Source organism: Marmota monax, unplaced genomic scaffold (assembly GCF_021218885.2).
Source record: "Marmota monax isolate L192 unplaced genomic scaffold, Marmota_monax_Labrador192_F-V1.1 WCK01_AAM20220418_F8-fsc00215, whole genome shotgun sequence".
Lineage (NCBI taxonomy): Eukaryota > Metazoa > Chordata > Mammalia > Rodentia > Sciuridae > Marmota > Marmota monax.
This window is the reverse complement of record NW_026695214.1, coordinates 3,162,579-3,183,793: the sequence shown is the minus strand read 5'-3', so window position 1 is coordinate 3,183,793 and position 21,215 is coordinate 3,162,579. Positions and strand designations below refer to the sequence as shown.

General features: G+C 50.8%; 1 protein-coding gene across 1 annotated transcript; it reads right to left on the bottom strand.

Annotated features, from left to right (window-relative positions):
• Window positions 1–10,997: 10,997 nt before the first annotated feature.
• LOC124084185 (aurora kinase C) lies at window positions 10,998–14,185 on the bottom strand. The gene is made up of 6 exons (XM_046431167.2): window positions 14,115–14,185; window positions 13,704–13,895; window positions 13,271–13,409; window positions 12,199–12,347; window positions 11,370–11,544; window positions 10,998–11,186 (listed from the first exon to the last, which is right to left on the bottom strand). Coding segments are annotated over exons 1-6 (828 nt in total). The 5' UTR covers window positions 14,117–14,185; the 3' UTR covers window positions 10,998–11,015.
• Between the last annotated feature and the right edge of the window lie 7,030 nt (window positions 14,186–21,215).

The following is a 21,215-nucleotide window of genomic DNA, read 5'->3' as shown; positions in this document are numbered from 1 at the left end:
ACTGCTGCCAGGATGTCAGCTGTGGAAGTTGCCAGTTAGGGCATCATGTTGGCACTCCTGAGTTTTGTATTGTAGAGCTTTTTGGATTCCAGATTGGGGATGCCCACCTGGATGGGGACAGTAGGGGTGGTTGTTAATAGCCTGGCTTTGCTGGATGCAGTGGAGCACTGCTGTAGTCAATCCCAGAGACTCAGGAGGTAAATCAGGAGGATGGCAAGTTCAAGGCCAACCTCTGCAACTTAGGGTCATCCTATCTCAAAATAAAACAAAAAAGTCTGCGTGAGGTGGCATGTGCTTATAATCCCAGCAGTTTGGGAAGCTGAGACAAGAAGATCATGAGTTCAAAGCCAGGCTCAGCAATCTCAAGACACTAAGCAACTCAGTGAGACCCTGTCTCTAAATAAAATAAAAATAGGGCTGGGGATGTGGCTCAGTGGTAGAGTAGCCCTGAGTTCAATTTTCCTCTTAACAAAAAACGAAAGAAAGAAAGAAAAAAAGGAAAGAAAGAAAAGAAAGAAAGAGAGAAAGAAAGAAAATAAAAATATAGAAAGGACTCTGGCTCCAGAGATAAAATGTTCTGGGTTCAGCCTCCAGTATCTCCTCCCCCGACCACTCATCCAAATCGCCTGGGCTTTGGAATCAAGCCACACATGGGTTGGAACCCCAGCTCTGCTGTTCACTAGCTGTGTGACCTTGGGCAAGACTTTTCTCCTTATTGGATCCAGTTTTTGTGCTTGGAAAATGGGAAGTTTAATTCTTACCCATTAGGGTGACTTGTGTTATACAGAGTGTGTCTGCAGATGACATCTCTTTTCCATCCCTGATCCCAGGTCTGGAGTCTGTCTGGCTGCTGACTTGCTGTGGGAACCTGGGCAGGTAACCCAGTTCATTCAGAAGCTAAATTAAACTAAAGTTGGCTGGGTGCAGGAGACACACACCTAGAATCCCAGCAGGGGATCTCAAGTTCAAGTTCAGTCTCAACCACCAGCAAGACACTGTCTCAAAAACTAAAAGGGGCTGGGACTGTGGCTAAGTGTGTAGCATGCCCCTGGATTCAGTCCTCACTTCCAAAAAATAAGTAAGACAAAGTGTTTAAAAAATTATAAAGTGACATACAAACTGCAAACATAGTGGTCAAGTGACCAGAAGGGCTAGACCTTGGCTGTCTCCTTCCTGCAGACCTGAGAGGAACAGGCTGCCAGATGCCTACAGTGAGCACCTTGCAGCTGCTCTGCGCACCAGCCCTGACCTAACAGAGCTGGCTTTGTACCGGAACGCCCTGGGCAACCGCGGGGTGCAGCTGCTCTGCCTCCTCAGCACCTCAGGGGACCTTCTGGCCTGCCAACCACCACCTCTCACCAAACTCTACCTGACCAACAACGCCCTGGGCGACGCGGGCGTGCGGCTGCTCTGCCAGGGGCTCAGACACCCGCGCTGCCGGCTCCGAGTCCTCTGGTGAGCGGTGGCCCCTGGCTCTCTGGAGGGCAGGACACGGGTTTCCAGCAGGCAGCCTCGCGTTAAGCACTCAGACTCCCAGCTTGGAAAATGCGGAGGACTCCTCTAGAGCTGCAGAGGTCTTCCCGAGCTCCTAGTGCAGAGAGGAGGCGCTCCTGCGCCCCCTGCTGGCGCAGCCCTCGCCCTACTCCCTGAGCAGAGCAGCCACCAAGGCTCAGCGGGACCCCTGCTCTGCCTGGGTTCAAGTGCCCTGGCTGCAACTAGGTGACACATTTTCCAAGTTATTCAACCACTTGGCACCTTCCACACCTGCCTCAGTAGGAGGGAAGGAGCTGCTTCTTCCTGGGGTTATCAGAATTAAACTATTGAGGCCCATAAGATGGGGAGGAGGGCCAGGGGTGGAGCCCTCCTCTAACCCCAGGTCTCAGGAGGCCCAGGGGATGGGAGGTTCCAAGCCAAGCCAGGTGTGGAGCTAAAGCCTGCAGTCAGGGCAGCAGGGTGGGGGTTGGGGGAGTGAGGCAGGAGGACCCCAAGTTCAGACCAGTCTCAGCCACTTAGCAAGGCCCTAAACAAGTAAGGAACTTGGGAGACCATCTGCAAGTAAAAAATAAAGGGGCAGGGGATGTGACTCAGTGTTAAGAGCCCCTGGGTCCAATCCTGTACCAGAGAGGAAGTCCATAGTCAGCCTCAGCAACTTAGACCTTGCCTCCAGATAACTAAAGGGTGGGTGATGTGGCTAAATGGCAGAGGGCTGCTGGGTTCATCCCCCATGACTGCAGAAAAGGAGAAAAATCAAAGCCTAGAAAGGACTGTGGGATGTAGCTCAGTGCCTAGAGCGCTTGCCTAGCCACCAGAGGCCCAGGAAGGAGGATGGCCAGTTGGAGGCCATCCTGGGCCTCTGAGACCACATGGGAAAACATAGGGCTGAGATGTGGCTCAGTAGGGCTGTAGCCAGATCAGACCGCTCCCCACCCCACTGGGAGCAGCAGAGAGCATAGACTAGCCTGTTTTCTAGTAGAGTCAGGGTCACTAGAAGGTAATGGAATTACTTCAAAAGATTAAGGTGCACAGTATTGGGCTGGGGAAACAGCTGTGTGGTAGTGGGTATGCCTGCTTTGTCCAAGGTCCTGGATCACCCAAACATCCAGAAGAACACCTTCCCCAAAAAAGCATAAAAGCTCATGTCTATGTTCTGCCCTGCACTCAGGGGGGCAGTGATGGACATTTCCCAGCCCACAAGGACAAGAAGCCATAGAAGACCTTTTACCTTGGGATTTATGACCAGCCTTAATGCAACTTGTGTCTTTAAATATGGACACTTGGGACACTGAGGACACTGAGTTTCAAACCCAACTCAACTACCTTCTAAAACCCTGTCAGTAAAAGCCATGGATTGGGGGAGGGGATCAGTGGTTTCCTTCTGGGTCAGACCCCAGCAAACCATTAAAGGGGGTGCAAAGCCCAAATGGTAAGAAGGCTACTTTGCCCTACAGAGAATGCAGACATGGTGACCACGGGGGCAGATGTGCCCAGAATGGTTCAAAGGTTCAAGTTTCCAGTGATGCTGAAGAATCAAAGACCAGCACCCAGAGTTCAAAGAAAACAGTTTATTAAAGACAATGTTCAGCTCCTGCCTGCAATGGCAACTACTTGGCCCAGGTCCAATGCAGGGAGCCACCTTCCCAAGCAGGTCTCAGCAATGGCTAAGCCTCTGGCAGCTCCCCAGACTCCCAGAATCCCTTGGGGGCCCTTTGGAAAGGGGGAATCAAGGCACAGGAAACCCAGGCAACACTGAAAAGTCTGTAAGTCTCTGAATTCCCTCTGTAGCTGAGGGTTAGGATTGGACATTTCCCCAATTGGAACAGGAAACTCAAAACCTACTGACCACTAGAAATAAAGCATTAGGGGGGAGTCTTAGTAGGGTCCATGAGACCAGGATTCTCAACCCCTGGCCTTCTCACTCAATATGCTAGTCTTCATGTGAACAATTAGCTGAAGCCAGGGTGGGCATGCTCGAGGCTGTAATCCCCAGAGGACTGTGGAGGAGCCTGGACAATTTAGCCAGACTCTCTCCAAGGGCTGGAATGTGGCTCCAGGATTAGAAACACTGGCTTCAATTGCAGGAACCAAAGGAGGAAGAATTAGCTTACTCTGGGGGCATGAAGTCTTATTGAGGGCTGGACATTGGTGCAGAAGTCACAGGCTCCCGGAGGCCACCTCAGACAGCAACACTCAGAAAGGAAGCACTTTCTAGTCCAGACCAAGACAAGTGCCACCCTTCTAAGTCTTCCTATCTGAGCTTTAAACTCCAGCAAACTGGTTCCGTGAAACTTGAGGCTGTCTTGCTCCCTGGGGGTGGTCTCCTGCCTGGAAAAGACTGCAAATTTATATTCATCTACACTTATCATACAAAGTGGCAACAAACAAGTCCAAACTGAAATGCAAAGTACCAACAGGTTTTAAATTTAGTCTACCTTTAAATACAAAGTAGCAATAGCAGCTCAGCTTGCCCCAGGCCTGGAGACATAGCAGCCCTGGGGGCTGAGGCAGGATCACAAGTTCATCCCCAGCATGAGCAACGTGGTGAGCAAGGCTCAGGGCCTTTCAAACTCAGGTCTCAAACCCCAGTACCAATGACAAGGTGGGGTTGAGCAGTAAGTTAACAAAAGTTTGCAAAGACAATTACAGTGCTTAGTTTACCAATCAAATTAAGACCAAAAGACTATGAGCATTAGTTCTTAAATGTGACCACAAGGTCCTTGAGGTAGGTTGGCCTTGCATCACCCACCTGTGTCCACTGGGAGGAGGCCTCCACTTGGCCAGACCTGCAACTGCTCAGGTCCTACCAGCTGGGGAGACCTGCAGATGCCCTGGAAGCACTCACTAGCACCATCTCCTGATATCCTGCAGCAGACATCTCCTTTTGCAGAGGAAACCCAACCCCAGTGCAATGAAAGAGCTGGCCCTGCTGTGCCCCTGCTGTGCCCCTGCTATCCTGGGAGGCCACAGGCTGGAGGGGCTTGGGTGGCGCCCCCGGTGACACTCAAATATGGTAGCACTTTCCATGCTGATCTCAGAAGAGTGCTTCCACATTTGAGTACCACAGGCTGGGTGAGTCCCAGGCCCCGGCCTGGACAGCAGGTCTTCAGGAATGCACAGCATGTCCAGGACCAAACATGGTTTGCCAAGATGGAAGTCTGACCGGCTCCTCTGCGGGGTTGCTCAATTGGTAGCACTCAAACTCTGGCGGCAATTTTTTTTGTGGCACAAATAGTGCCCCCACAGTTTGAGAACTACAGGTTGAGTGAGGGGTCTTCGAGCAACCAGGGACACCTACTGCTGCTCCCAGAGGCATGGGGTCCCAGTGGCCATCTCTGGAGGCTGAGGCAGGGGGACCAACTCCAGGCCAGCCTGGGAGACTTAGGTAGACACCTCACACAGAAAAGCTGGTCTACTCACCCAGGAGACAGTCAGGCCTTAACGCACTGGTCTAATCCTTCAGAGACCTAAAGACAAGAAAAGGCAAAAATCAGACCAACCTGGGCATGGGGCTGTGGCTCCTGGGACAGCAGAACACTGGGCCAGCACTTGGGGAGGGAGGCTCTGCTCCTCCGTGGAGCTCAGCAGATCTGGGAAGGCTCACCAGCTCTCAACTACCACAAGCAGGAGCCTTGCTGGGCTCTTATATACCAGAGGCCCCTGTGCCTCAGGACAGGGAAGAGCACTGGAGACCACTCCCCCACCCCCTCCCCAGAGCCTCCTTCCTGACCCACCCTGTGGCTCTGGATTCTAGTTTAACTGGATCAGACTCCCCTTCACAGGTTTAAAAATACATGTTTTTAATCTCCAGCTCCACAAAATATATTTGCTTGACAGCATATTGGGGCAGTCATCACAGGGTCCTTGGGGGCCAGGGCGAGAGGATCACAGATTCAAGACCAGCCTGGGTAACTCGACTCTGTCTCAAATAAAATAAAAATAAAAATGAGCCGGGCACACTTGTGCCTGCCTGTAATCCCAGCAGCTGGGGAGGCTGTGGCAGGAGAATGACAAGTTCAAAGCCAGTCTCAGCAACTGAGAGGCACCAAGCAACTCACTGGGACCCTCTCTCTAAAGAAACATAATAAAAAGCTGGGGACGTGGCTTGGTGGCCAAGTGCCCCTGAGTTCAATCCCAGGTACCAAAACATAAAAATAAGAATGCTGGGCATGTAGTTCCATGGTAGAACACTTGCTAGTAATGTGCAATGCCCTGAATGGATCAACCAGCACTACCTAAAGTAAATAAGTAAATTGATTGATCAATCAATCAATCACTAAGGGCTAGGGATTCCACTCAGTGGTAGATCACTCCTGCTTCAATCACAGAAACTTAAAAAATAAAAAATGACCCATTTACTGCTGAGTGATTATAAATAAAGAGAAATATACAGTGAATAGTCCAAAGGAAGTTATCCTGCAGTGTGGGGTTCAGTCATTCATTCAACCTTTATTTTAACCTGTGAGCCACAGCCCCAGCCCTTGTTATTACTTTCCAACAGACGCTCAGGGAGCCACTCAGGGCCTTGCTAAATGGCTGAGCTGGCTTGCACTTCCCCATCTCCTCCTCAGCTCTGGAGGCCCTGGGATTACAGCCCTGCTCCACTGCCCTGGCCTCAACAATGTCTGTACCAATATTCCTCAAGCTCATGGAGCAGATCAGACCCGTGGCTTGTTTTGTGCTTGGAGAGGTCCAGGACACCCTGGATTTTGTAGTCTGGAGCAGTATGTGTGTCCCCCAGGAGATATTCTGCAAAGTCTACAAACAGTTTTGGTTGTGAGAGCTGGAGTGGAGGAGGTTACCTGGTTACACCTCCAGCCCTGAGTTGAGACAGGGTCTTGCTAAGCCACCAAGGCTCCTGTGGACTTGTGATCTTCCACCTCACCTCCTGATCCTGGGATCACAGGCACGAGTGTGCCACCATGCCTGGCTCACAGTGACTTTTCTTGAAAGTTACTTTCATCAAAGTGAGAGAACAGGGCTGTGATCCCAGAAGGTTAGGAGGCTGAGGCAGGAGGATCCGCAGTTCAAAGCTGTCTCAGAGCCTTAGTGAGGCTCTAAGCAGCTCAGTGAGACCCTGTCTCAGAATACAATTTTAAAAAGGGCTGGGGATGTGGGTCAGTAGTTAAGTGACCCTGGGTTCAACCCCCAGTACCAAAAAAAAAAAAAAGTGGAAATGTTTCTGACAGTCCTCATAAAATCCCTAGTGTTGACTTTGACCTTGAGCCCTAGCAGGAAACTCAGAAGGGGGTGGGGTGGGTAGGGGTGGGGCAGGGGAGGGGTGGATTTGAAGGTTGAGGTCTTAGCTGGTGACTCAGGGAGCTGGGCAGGAGCTCCAGGATCCAGGGTCCAAAATCAAAAACCAAAGGCCTGGGGACATTGCTCAGTGGGAAAAAATGTCCTGGTGTTCAATCCCCAGTACCAAGAAAAGAAATGAATTTTAGAAATAAACAAAGATAGAAAGAATCGGGGAGGAAGGGGAGAGATTAGGGGCATTACCTGGGAATGATGTTGAGGGACCCCTATTGCTCCATCCTGGGCCTGTGCAAATGTGGTACAAGGCGTCCCCCTCACCCTGAGTAACGCACCAGTAAACAGATGGGGAGAAACCAAAGAGAACTAAAGCCAAAGGTGAATGAGTCCACCAAGGGGAGGGCCACTGGAGGACCCGGCCCTTCTAGTCTGCGGTCCCTATGGCTGTGGCAGCTGGCCTCCACCTTCCTGCCTGAGACCTTTCTTCCCCAAAGCTGAGGAAGCCACAGCGTTTGCCAAAAGGGTCTGGAGGGATTTAAGGAGTGGCAGATGAAGTGAATGGCAAAGGAGGCTGTGTTCCACTAGGACCTCCTCTCCCCCAGGCTGAGGGTCCCAGCTGACTGGGAGGAGAGGGCTCTGCACCACCCTGAGTCTGTGCCAGGCTTGGGGCCTCCACCCCAGCAGCCCTTGCTCCACCCTGAGCTGCATCCTGCCCAGCAGCTAGGGATGGTCTTGGGACACATGGACACATTCCTTCCCTCACCTGGAGTCCCCAGGCACTGAGGCCTCCAGAAGGGTCACTGTGTGCCCACAAAGTCTCAGGCCTCCTTCCTTTCCCAGAAATGTTCCAAGCTTATGGAAGAAATTACCTCCCTGAATGTCCCTCTTCCTGGCCTCAGAAGGGACAGTTGCCCGCCAGATCACTTTGTGTGTGTGTGTGTGACTGAGTTTGAACTCAAGGGCACTCTGCCACTGAGCTACATCCTGAACCCTTCTTAATTTTTATCTTGGGACAGGTCTTGCTAAATAACCCAGGGTGGCTTTGAACTTGCCTTCCTCCTGCCTCAGCCTCCTGAGTCACTGGGATTAGAGGCATGGCCACCACACTGGGTCTCCTCTGTACTTTAGACCACCTCTAGATGAATTATGAGACCTAATAAGAAGTAAATGCTATGAAACTCATTGTGATGCTGCTGTGCGGGGATTGCTGTTGGTATTGCCTACAGACTCCACTGCACCCCTGGGCACAGCAGCCTCTCGGAAGAGCAGGAGCCAGACATGGCACTGAAGCCAGATTTAAAATTAGGTAGCCAGTGTAGTTCGGTAAATCGGGTCTAATATGGAGTGAAATCTAAAATGGAGGCCATGCTGAGAATGATCCGGGAAATGCTGGACAACTCATGGAATGTTAATGAAGTCCCTGAAGGTCCCTAGGCCAAAGTCCACCCCAAAGAAATGTTAATGGAGCCCAGGAAACAGCCCCAACAGATTTGGAGATAGCCCATCCCAAGAAGTGTTAATGAAGTCCTTCCTGCCCAGATTACTTATTTGGCCCACCTGTGTCCCACCCTTTGGGCCTTCCAACCTACATTCCATCACCAAAACTATAAAAAGGGGAGACAACCAACTTCATGGATTCCACCTCTTGGGTCCCCTTCTTACTCCAGAAGTTTTTTCTGCTGTCCTTTAATAATCTTCTAATTTCTACTCTGACCTTGCTTTGGCGTGCTTCTTTGGTGTTATTCTTCAACATTGAGGAAGCAAGGACTCCTCACTGGCCAAAAGCGGTAACAGCACAATCTCCCCCCCAGAGAACCAACTGAAGCAGAGCCTCTCTTCTCCCGTTCCCTGTACTGGCCAGGGGCTTGGCCAAGTGCTGAAGGGCACTGTCACCTGTAGGATGGATGCAGGGACAATGGTGTTTCTGCCATGGAGGCACAGCCCCAGCCCTTGTACCTTTCATTTTGAGATGGGGTGTTGGGTCCAGGCTGACCTCCACCTTTCTATCCTCCTGCCTCAGCCTCCCCTGCTGCTGGGAGTACAGGCAAGGGCCACCACGCCTGGCAGAGCAGTTTGACTTTGTTCATTGGAATTGTGAGAGGAAAGAGAAAATCCAAACCTAGGAAGAGAGGTTGGGCAGCCTGAGGGGGTTGGGGAGGATGGGGGAGGAGAGACTCTGCTTCCCTCCCCAGATTTTGTTCCTGCAAGTCTGGGACCTTGGATCAGCAGTAGAGTGCTGCCCAGCATGTGTGAAGCACTAGGCTGGATCCTCAGCACCACAAAAGGGACCCACAAAGGCATGGTGTCCATCTACAACTAAAACAATATGTATCTTCAAAAAAGAAAGAAATCCTTCCTGAGTCTGAGCTGCGGGGCATGGAGCAGGCTACTCCTCCCCTCTAACCAGGAAGCTGATCAGGAGGAGACCACTTCAAGCCCAGCCAAGGGAAATTTGCAAGACAATGGCTCAAAATAAAAAATCAAAGTGGCTGGGACAGTGGAGTGCACCTGGGTCCAAACCCCAGCAGCATAAAAGAAAAAAAAAGTTTCTGCTGAAGTGAGAGGACTGAATTTGCAAGTGATCATGGGTCCTGAACAGTGCCCTGAGGCCTGCACCCCCCACCCAGTCCCTGGCTTTGTCTGCCTGCTCTCTGAATGGTAATGACAATGCTTTCTTTTGTCAAGATTCCCACAGTTTAGTAAATCCTTTCCTGCCCAGTAATCCTACCAGTCCCCTGTTTAGGCTCAGGCTCAGGTGGGTGAGGGTCCTATTCACAGTATACAATGGAAACCACCCCTGGATTCACACTTCCTTCTCTGGGAGGGAAGTTAGGAAAAAGTGGGAGTGGGGGAAGGTTCCTTGCTGACTGGATTGACTGGTTCTGAAGGCCAGAGGTGCCCACCTATTTTGTTTATCAGCTCCAAGATTTAATGCATATCACTTAATTCGTACTGAGCACCTGAGGTGTGCTGGGCTGCATCCTAGGTGCTGGGGATAAAGTAGTATATACAAAAGATTTAAAAAAAAAAATTTTTTTTTTCCCTTTGGCTTCAGACCCAGTTGTTAGTTTTCTGGAGCACAAGGTATTATTATTATCAACTTATTTTTCCAGTGTGGGAAAAATCAAATTCAAGGCCTCACACATAGGAGGCCAGACCTCCACTGCTTAGCTCCTCCACTCATTTTAATTGATCTATGTGGATGCTGGGGATTGAACCCAAGAGTACTTTACCAGGGAGCCACTTTTCCAGTTCTTTTTATTCTTTATTTAGAGACAGGGTCTTGCTAAGTTGCTAAGGGCCTTGCTAAAGAGTTGAAACTAGCTTTGAACGCCTGAACTTCCTGCCTCAGCCTCCTCAGCAACAGGTATTACAGGTATGCACTACTGGGCCCAGCTCTACATTTTTTATTAATAATTATTTTTTAATTTTAGGAGGACACAATATCTTTATTTTATTTATATGTGGTGCTGAGGATTGAACCCAATGCCTCATGCACAACAGGTAAGCGCTGTACCACTGAGCCACAACCAAAATGTTGGAATTTATCATCACTGTCTTCCCAAATTAGCAAGAGCCTCAACTACTTAGGGTGATCCTGTCTCAAAATATAAAAGGGGCTGGGGATGTGGCTCAGTGAGAAAGACGCCCCCCTGGGTTCAGTCCCCCTACAAAACAAAGAAAAGACCAGAAGGGGACCTAGTCCCAGGTGGACCTCAGTGCTCAACAGTAGAAGACGCAGATTTAAAAGGGCCGCTGAACAGGCTTTATTGAGATATCACTCCCAGGCGGAACTGGATCAGACCCACAGAGGGGACAGGGGAAGGGTCTGAGGAGAAACCACATGGCAGCTCGACTGGACTGGACTTTTATGGGGCTCACAGCAGGAAGGGGAGGGCTTGGGACAGGAAAAGGTGTTCTTAGGGTCCCTTGCCCCCTTGGAGTTGGTCAGGGGAGTTGGCTGAACTCCAGGATTGGCCAGGGGGTCCTGCTGATTGACAGGCATTAGTCAGGAGGTCTGGCTGATTGACAGGCGTTTCCACTGGCATCTGATTGATGTTCAAAGCAGCAGGCAGTTTTCCTGATTCCAAAAAACAAACAAACAACAAACAAAAAGCACTCTGCCCAGTTGCAGCATCAAGGCACAGAACCAAAAAGCCCTTGTAGTAAATGACTCAAGTCTTTATTAATTAGTATCCTGTATTTAAAAAGACAAAGGAGGAGCCTTCCCTTCCCTGGATGCACAGGAAGGACAGAGGTAGATGGGCTCAGGAAGCCTTCTGAAAACCGGGAGGCAACACCCTTCGCGAGTGCGCCTTCACCCAGGGGTGCTCCAGGACCTGAGCCAGGGGAAGCCGCTCTGAGGGCTGGTATCTCAGAAGCTTGGAGACCAAGTCCTGGGCCCCCTCGGGCATTGAGGGGGGAAACGTCACATCCACCTGATGAGGCCAAGGAGAAACAAGGGAAGTCTGGTTCATTTCTTTGCTCCATGTTCTCTGTGTCTCTTCGAGGCACTCCTCAGGACCTTAGCAGGTGACCTCATGTGTGTGCCCCAGTCCCCCCAGGCTCAGCAGCTGCCCCCACCCAGCTCCCCGTATATGCCCACCGTGTGGCCATCCCACCTTGAGGATGCGCCTCTGGGTCTCGCTCTGAGAGGGGCTCTCAAAGGGTGGCCGTCCCACCAGCAGCTCGTAGCAGAGCACCCCGACGCACCACAGGTCCACCTTCTCATCATAGGTCCTGCCTTCCACTATTTCTGGGGGCAAGTAGTCCAGAGTCCCACACATAGTCTGTCTCCTGGTGGAGGGAGAGGGGAGCACTGTGCAGAGGCCCAGATCAGGGAAATCCTGGAAGTCCCCACCCAAGCATGGAGTTTGAAGACACCAACGTTTATCATGGACCAAGGTACAGAGAAACCAAGTACCGGGACCATAACAATGTGTTTTGATATTCATGCAATCATTTAGCTCATGATCCAGAACGCTTTCACAAAAATATTCTCAGCATCAAGAAACAGAGTGATTCTTTGTACATTAAGGACCCAGTGAATGGATTCTAATCTATTCATACAGTGAATGGATTCTAATCTATTCATTCATAATCTATTCATTCATCTATTCATACAATACAATATGGGGCAATGGTCCATAAGTTATTAGGTATTTACATGAAATCTTATTGCTAAAGTCATACATTAACAAAGATCAGAAAATAAAAGTTCCAGTTGGGCCACAATAAGTCATTAAGTTGCAGTACTGGGGATTGAACCCAGAGACCCTCTACCACCCAGCTACATCTCCAGCCCAGGAAATATTGGACCATTTTTCTACTTTAAAATGGCAGTGTTCAGGTACAAACCCAGGTTTGTATCTGGGTCTTACATTTGCAATGAATTCAACTGGACCACTCTTCACTGGCACCCAGGGCCTACCCAATGACTATCTGACCTACCTGAGGGAGGGGGTGTGCACAGACCAGCCAAAGTCTGCAATCTTCACCTCACCCATCAGACCCAGCAGCAGATTTTCTGGCTTAATGTCCCTGTGAATCACCTTATTGTTGTGGCAGTATGTCAGGGCGTCTGCCAACTCCTCCATTATCTGTGAACAAAGTGAAGGCATCTGAAAGGCAAGCCTTCCACACTTCCCATCAGACAGAATGCTCCTCGTGAACCTTGGGAGTGCAGAGGAATCTTGCTCTTGGCAACTCACCCCAATACCACCTTTTAGTGGCACCAGAGGTCCAGTTTGGGAAGGGGAAAGGATGGATGTTGAACTGGACAGGTCCTATTGCCCTCCCACAGCAAGTAGCCAGACAGAACCTCCACTGAGCCAATCACCATCTCCCAAAACACTTGAGCCCCAACAGAGGGAATAGGAGAACCAGGAGGCTACCTGGAGTCAGTCATTCATCCTGATAGCAACCCGCCCAGCCACCACTGTTGGCATGGCCATGGCTGTGGGTCCTGTCCTGGTGCCCTCTAGAAATCTCCCGTTACTGCTGGGCACAGTGGTGCATGCCTGTAATCCCAGAGGCTCTGGGGGCTGAGGCAGGTAGAGAATGAGTTCAAAGCCAGCCTCAGCAATGGTGAGGCACTAAGCAACTCAGTGAGACCCTGTGTCTAAATGAAATACAAAACAGCGCTGGGGATGTGGCTCAGTGGTTGAGTGCCCCTGAGTTCAATTCTCAGAATCCATTCCCCCTCCCCCAATACAAAAACAAAAACAAAAAAACTTCTAGTTATGAGTTCCATACATTTATTTAGTAAATCCCTCATAGCCTTTCAATAAGTGTTTTTGGCTCCTTATATTGTACAAGAGAGTAGAGTCAGACTCAAGAAATAATATTCTGGATACACATAGGGTAATTAAAGTATCAAAATGTGAGGATTATTCACTATCTAAAATTCTCAGAATAAAATTCAGAAATCAACTTAAACGGCAATCTGACCAGCCACAGAGCCCCCACGCCCCACCACAGGCCGGCAGTGAGCCCAAGGCCCCCAGAGCCCAGGCCCCCTCACCGTGGCTGTGCGCTGCTCATCCAAGGGGCCCCTTCTCTGCAGCAAGTGGTAGAGCTCACCCCTGGGAGCAAACTCCAGAATCAGGTATATCCGGCGAGAGTCATAGAAATAGTTGTAGAGGCATAGGATGTTCGGGTGTCTGCAGGAGGGACAGAGGGTGGGTCAAACTTCTCCCTGAGCCCAAAACTGCTGCTATCACCAGTGACTGGTCACACAAGGGGCAAACTGTGCTGGGGTCAGGGACCATGGTCAGGATTGGGATGTCCACCCAGGGAGGAAACTTTATATGGTTGAACTGGAATGAGCAGCACAGAAAATCAAGGCCAAGGGCTTACTTGGGGGCAGTGGGAAAGGCCGGGTTGGGATGTGCAGCAGGAAGGGGAAACAGGTGTAGAGAGCCAGCGCGAGAGGCGCAGGCAGAGCCTGTCCTTACCGTAGGTGCGCCTGGATCTCGACTTCCCTGCGCAGCTGGTGCTCCAGTCCCGCCTTCTCAATCTGGGACTTGAAGAGGACCTTCAGGGCCACGATGAAATGGTTCTCCTTCAGTCGAGCCAGGTAGACGTTCCCAAATTTGCCCTTGCCCAGAGGACGCCCGATTTCAAAGTCATTGATTGTGAAGGGCTTCCTAAGTGGACAGGAAGAAAGGAGCCCCAGTTCTGCAGGTGGAGGGGAGTAAGGGGCCCGAGGTCCTCTTCCCGGTCTTGAGGGCCCAGCCAGGGGTGTTTGGTTGGAAAACAGCAGCGCACGTCCAGGCGCCGACCCTCCACTCCACTCGCCCAGGCCGAGCTTGGCGCCCTCGGAAGCCCCTCCATTCCCCTTCCAGACGCCAAGGCTAAGCACTCACATGGCGGGGGTTCCGGGTTGCGTCTGGCCCACTGCAGCTCCTGGGAGGGGAGATGGGGAGGGGGGGAGATGGGGAGGGAGGGGGGGAGATGGGGAGGGAGGGGGGGAGATGGGGAGGGAGGGAGGGCACGGGGGCAGGGAAAGAGAGAGGTGTCAAACTCTTTCTTCAGCGCACCCAGCCCTCCAGGGGCTGGCCCTTGGGCCGCTGCCCACAGGTTCCGCTGCTCCCCCCTCACCTGCGGGTCCACGCGGTACCCGAGAGGACCGCCGCCTCTGGGTGGAGGATGATACAGGTGAGGGCGAGCCAGGGCCCTCCTGAGCCCTTTGGAGCTGGCATCCGGGGTCCATATGGTCGGGAAAAGCCGCCAGGAGGTTACGCGAAGGTGGACAGGAGGAATTGTGCCAGGAATCCTGACCTGCTCCTCATCACGCCTTTTATAGCCGGTGCCCCAGCCTCCAGTCCAAGTCCCTGACTCCAGCGCCCTAGGGAAGCGGGGAGGTGGGCGTGTCTGTGAGAGCACCGGCCAATGAGGCGGAACGGGGCGCGGGGCAGGGGCGGGGCAGGCTGCGAGCGCACGTGCGGGCTGGGGGCGCGAGTCTCGGGTCGCCAACCTGCTCCCTGCTCCCGGGTCTTTGTGGACCCCATAATCAGTTTGCATCTTTGGTCTCAAATATAGGAAAATCAGAGCACATATTATATGTTTGGAAAGTACGGAATCTTCCAAAAACGTTCGAAATTGAATATTTTTAGATGGGAAACGGGATATGTCTTTTAAGTATAATTGGAAAAAAAAAAAAAAAAACAACAACAACAACAAAAACTCCCTAACCAATAGATGACAGAGCATGTGAACCAGAGTGTGTTGGGGAGAGATCATTATTTATTTATTTATTTATTTATTTTTTTAAAGAGAGAGAGAGAGAATTTTTTTTTAATGTATTTATTTTTTGGTTTTCGGTGGACACAACATCTTTGTTGGTATGTGGTGCTGAGGATCAAACCCGGGCCACAGGCATGCCAGGCGAGTGAGCTACCGCTTGAGCCCCATCCCCAGCCCTCAACATAAAATTTAAAAAGGGCCCGGGATGGGGGCTGGGATTGTGGCTCAGCAGTAGAGCCTTTGCCTAGCACCTGTAAGGCCCTGGGTTCGATCCTCAGAACCACATAAAAATAAATAAATAAAATAAAGGTGTTGTGTTCAACTACAAGTAAAAAATAAATATTTAAAAAAGGGGAGCCCGGGAGGTAGGTCAGTGGTTAGGCACCCCTGGGTCCTACCCCAGCACCAAAGAGAGGAACAAGAAAGAAAACAGGGCTGTGGTATCTCTCAGGGTAGAGTGCTTGCCTACATGCAGGAGACCCTGGGCTCAGTCCCTAGTGCTGCAATCATAATTAATTAATTGATTTTAATGAGAGTTTGTTCCACCTGTGGTGTGTGACTTCTCTACAGGCAAAACCTGGCCTCCATGCCCAGCTGGTCACTGAGCCCTTCTGATTCTACTTTTTTAATCCTTTTCAATTTAATCTCTTCCTTTCCACTCCCAGAGCCCTGGCCCAACTCTGGCCTCATCTTGCTCCTCCTGAACATGAGTGGCACTGCCAACCACAGGATGGTTCCGTGTCCTGGGCTAACTGGACAAGGACAAGGTGCAAACCTAAGCCATAGCAAGTCCAGGATCAGGGAAAGCCTGTGACTGGCAGCGCGAGGGTTAATCATGTGTCAACTTGATTGTCATGAGAGGCCCAGAAACTGGTAAAACACAGTTGCTGGCTGGGTCTGTGAGGGTCTTTCTGGAAGAGATAAGCCTTCGAATCCACAGACCAAGTAAAGAAGGTTGCCCTGGACAGCTGTGGGGCACGCCTGTAATCCCAGTGACTTGGCAGGTTGAGGCAGGAGGATCCCAAGTTCAAGTGCGAGGCCATCCTTTGTGCAACTAAGTGAGGCCCTAAGCAACTCAACAAGACCCTGTCTCCAAATAAAAAATAAAAATAAAAAGACTGGGGATGTAGGTCAGTGGTAAAATACCCCTGGTTCTAATCCACCGTGCCAAAAAAAAAAAAAAAAAGACTGCCCTGGTCAGTGTGGGCAAGCCTCAGGCAACCTTGGGAGTCCCAAGTAGGACAAGCAGGTGGGGGAAGGGTGGATGCACTCTCCTCTTGAATTGGGAGCTTCATGAGGTTCTCTGGCCCTGGGACACTAGAGCTCCTGATCTCAGGGCCTTGGACTTGGACTGTAGCTCTGCCTTCCTGGTTCTCCAGCTTGCAGATGGCAGATGGGAGCCTTCTAGGCCTCCAGGATTGGGGGACCCAATGCCCAGAAGAGACCCCTCTCTTTCCCTCTATACTCTGTGGGTGGGTTTGTATATCTTTATCGACATCAAACAATCTATCTATCCTGTTGGCTCATCTCTGGAGATCCCTGATGTGTCAAGGGGAGATGATGGGTCTGAGAAGTGAAGAACATGAGCCCTTTTCTGGGTGCCTCCCACTCCTCCTTTACTGTTTCAACATCAGTGGTGTCTGAGTCTTCCTGATTGACAGGGACGCGTGGGGTGGAGCCTGAAGGCCAGACTGTTTGCCTGTCCTAAAACCCATGGGGGAGGGGACAGCCAGAAGAGGAGCTTCCTGCCAGGGTCAGTGGTCAGGGAGTGAAGACACAGCTCACAGGAGAGGAAGTTTCACAAGCTCAGGCCCCCATGATGTGTGACTGTGCCTTGGGATGTGGAGCCCTGGACAGCTGATGGCTATGGGGTGCTGTGTGAGGTCTGTTGGGAAGATGTCACTGGCTCAGCTTGCCCCTCTCCTGGGTGGGAGCATGGCCTGGTGGGTGGGTGTACAAGCACCAGCATGGTCTCTGGCGCCAGACAGACCCAGGTGGAGGTCCGCGCGTCCTCTCCCACCTCTGCTGTGCAGGTCCCTTACTGAGCCTCCATGCCCCCTCGGTACCTTAGGAAGGATGCCTTCCCTCTTCTGGCAGGCTGGCTGAGAGCTGCTGATGCTGCTGCTGGGGAGGCAATGGTGGGGGCAGAGCTGAGCTCTCCAGGTGACAGCAAGGTGGTATGGAAACCCGGGATGTGATGGCCACGGGCCAACCCTGGTCTCAGCCAGCGCCTCCCAAGACCTGGGCATTTTGTGACATCCCGGGTAAAAGCTAGTCCATTTCCACACCCCATTAGTGAGCGCAGACCTCACTGACGGTGGGTCCAGCTGGGGTGGGAGACGGCCCGCCCTTCATACTCTATGCACTAGTCCCTCCAGAAACCCACCAAAGGCTTCCTCCAGGCATCTGAGGTTGGTTTGTTGGTGTTGTTTTTGTTTTTTTCTCATTCCTTCTGTCCTTCTCCAAGTGACTTCAAAGATGTATTTTGTATCCCACCTGATTTAGCTCCACCTGCAAACAAGCACCCTCAGCACACCCAGCCCTCCCACAGAGAGGACCCCCACAGGTGGCCTTTGGATGTGTTCCCTCAACAGAAACCAGTCTCTTCTGGAATGACAAAACAGGAATTCTAGTCTATGGAATAGAAACATTTTATTTCCTGCCTTTTGTTTCGCTTTATAGTTTAAATGTAGAGAAGTGTTTCAGAGCAGAATCTCTCAGGCAGCCTTTTGAAAACAGGCATTTGCTAGGCCCAGTGGTGCACAGCTGTAATCTGTGATTGTCGCCAAGTGGGAGGCTGAGGCAGGAGAATACCAAGTTCAAAGCCAGCTTCAGCAACTTAGTGAGGCCCTAAGCAACTTATGGAGGCCTTATTATCTAAACTAAATATAAAAAAAGGGCTGGGCACGTGGCTCAATGTTATCCACTCCTGGGTTCAATCCCCTGTACAGAAAAAAATAAATAAATAAAAAAGAAAAGGGAGAAAGGAAGGAAGGAAGGAAGGAAGGAAGGATACAAGCACTTGTTGCCTGGCATCTCTCAATCCCTGCCCCACCAACACTGCTTCAGGAGGCGAATAAGAGCCCAGGTAGTGTATCTACATGCTCACAACTATGCCTATAGTTACATACAAGAATATAATATTTCATTTCATATGTCATATGTCTTTGAAAATGTCCTTGGTGATCATAAAGTGCACTCCCAGCTAAGAACCGAGTATGACCACCACCACCAGTTTTAGAGGGGCTTAGCCTGGACCTGACTCTCACTGTGTTGATCATGGGACACTGAGAAAGTGATCTTAGAATAGATCTACTTCTCAGTGTATAACAGTCAAAATGCAAAGTCCCTACACAGGGTTGCATGAGGCGTTAGTGAGGTCATAGAGTAAATGTCCACAGATCCACTCACTCAGTTTCCACTCACCCACTCCTGCACTCATTTAGTCCATTTACTCAACATTGAATGAGTATCTTCATGAACCCAGCCCTAGGGACCCAGAGGTCACGCTCAGGCGGGTGTCATTCATTCTCACCTCACTGGTGATGGTTGGTCTTTGTGACATCTGAACCCAGAGACAGCCTATGACCTCTGTCCATTGGCTTCCACTAGGAATCAGTCACAGCAAAAATGACACCTGCCATTGGCTGTAGCTCAATTATATGGATCTGTTCTATCCCCACACATAATGGGTCTTAGCCTGCTCAGGTGGCTCTAACAAATTCATCTGGCCCCAAAATGCCAGTAGTGCCAGAGCTGAGAACCTGCTCTTGACCCCCACACACTGGGACTAAATTGGGTTATGTCAACAAGAACATCCAATCAAGGAATACTGCCAGATATAGGGTGTTAACTTGTGATCTCACGGACTTGGGAGACTGAGGAAGGAGAATTGCAAGTTCAAGACCACCCTGGAAAATTTAGAGCCTTTCTCAAAATAATACAGAAGGCTGGGGATATAGTCCAGTTGGTAAAGTGCTTGTCTCACATGCACAAGGCCATGAGTTCATTCCCAAGCACTAATAATAATAATAACAATAGTACAAAGGGCTGGGAGTGTAGCTGAGTGTTAGAGCACTTGCCTACCACGTGCAAGGCCTTGGGTTCAATACCCAGTATATATCACAAGAAGAGAGCAGGGTGCGGTGGTGAATGCCTGTGATTGTGTGATTGCAGCTGCTCTTTTTTTTTTTTTTTTAAGAGAGAAAGAGAGAGAGAAAATGAATGAGAAATTCAATATTTATTTATTTTTTTTTTCAGTTTTTGGCGGATACAACATCTTTGTATGTGGTGCTGAGGATCGAACCCGGGCAGCACGCATGCCAGGCGAGCGCGCTACCACTTGAGCCACATCCCCAGCCCTGCAGCTGCTCTTTAGGCTGAGGCAGGGGATGGTGAGTTCAAAGCCAGCCTCAGCAACAGCAAGGTGCTGAGCAACTCAGTGAGACCCCGTCTCTAAATAAAATACCAAATAGGGCTGGGGTGTGGCTCAGTGGTCAAGTGCCCCTGAGTTCAATCCCTGATACCAAAAAAAAAAAAAAAAAAAAGAGAGAGAGAGAGAGAGACACAGAGAGAGAGAAAGAAAAGACAGAAAGAAGTAGGCAAACAGGGCAACAAGCTTGTCAAAGATGAAGAGTTTCAGAGAGGTCACTGCTGTGAGGAAAATCCAGCAGGATGATGGGACAGCAGTGATGAGGGGTGGGGGACACCGAAGCTGGCCATCAAGGTGGGAGGTGCTGAGGAAGGGGTGAGTGAGGTAAGACTTTGTTCTGTGTAATCCCAGCTACCCAAGAGGCTAAGGCAGGAAGATGGTAAGTTGGAGGCCAGCCTCAGCAACTTAGTGAGACCCTCTCTCAAAAAACAATAACAAACAAACAAACAAACAAAATAGCCAGGTATCGCTCAGTAGTTAAGTGTCCCTGGGTTCCATCTGCAGTTCAGGGGTAGAAAGGGAGGACTCTGTTTTGGACTGAATAGTTAATTGGGAGAGGGTCTTGGGAAAGAGGATACGACAGTAGATTCAGTCTGGGCCTGACTCAGTGTGGAGCACCTGCCTGACATGAGCGAGGCCCTGGGCTGCATCTGCAAAGGAAAGAGAAGAACGGAGGGAAATCAGCAGCAAAGGAGCATCCAGCTCTTCCTCTAACCCACAGGCAAGAGAGCCAGGCCCTGTCAGTACTGGATGAGAACCAGGGAACCACTGTCAGTCAATGGATGAGGACCATGTGTTTCATGTCAGTCACTGTATGAGAACCAGGAGTCACAGTCAGTTACTGGATGAGAACCAGGGGTTCCCTGTCAGTCACTGGAAGAGAACCACATGTCCCATGTCAGTCGCTGGATGAGAACCAGGAGTCACAGTCAGTTACTGGATGAGAACTAGGGGTCCCCTGTCAGTCACTGGAAGAGAACCAGGGGTCCCCTATCAGTCAGTGGATGAGAACCAGGGGTCTCCTGTCAGTCACTGGATGAGAACCAGGAGTCCCATGTCAGTCACAGGATGAGAACCAGGGGTCCCCTGTCAGTCACTGATTAGAACCAGTGGTCCCTGTCAGTCACTGGATGAGAATCAGGGGTCCCATTTCAGTCACTGGATGAGAAACAGGGTCCCCTGTCAGTCACTGGATGAGAACCAGGGGTCCCCTGTCAGTCACTGGATGAGAAGCAGGGTTCCCTGTTCCTCACTGGATGAGAAATAGGGGTCCGCTTTCAGACACAGGATAAGAACAAGGGGTCCCCTGTTAGTCACTGGAAGAGAACCACAGGTCCCCTCTCAGTCGCAGGATGAGAACCAGGGTCCCTGTTACTCACTAGATGAGAAAAAGTGGTCCCATGTCAGTCACTGGATGAGATCCCGTGTCCCCTGTGAGTAACTGGATGAGAACCAGGGTCCCATGTCAGTTAGTGGATGAGACCCAGGGGTCCACTGTCAGTCACTGGATGAGAACTAGGGGTCCCTTTTCAGTCACTGGATGAGAACCAGTGTCCCCTGTCAGTCACAGGATGAGATCCAGTGGTCCCCTGTCCATCACTGGATGAGAAAAACGGGTCCCCAGTCAGTCACTGGATGAGAACCAGGGGTCCCCTGTAAGTCACTGGATGAGAACCAGGGTTCCCTATTCTTCACTGGATGAAAAACAGGGGTCCCCATTCAGTCACAGAATGAGAACAAGGGGTCTTCTGTCAGTCACTGGAAGAGAACCACAGGTTCCCTGTCAGTA

Excerpts from the sequence above, each read along its gene's own strand:
- LOC124084185 (XM_046431167.2), bottom strand. Across the intron at positions 12,348-13,270 it reads ATGAGCAGCGCACAGCCACG|ATAATGGAGGAGTTGGCAGA; the intron begins GTGAGGGGGCCT and ends CTTTGTTCACAG. Across the intron at positions 11,545-12,198 it reads GTGCACACCCCCTCCCTCAG|GAGACAGACTATGTGTGGGA; the intron begins GTAGGTCAGATA and ends TCCCTCCACCAG.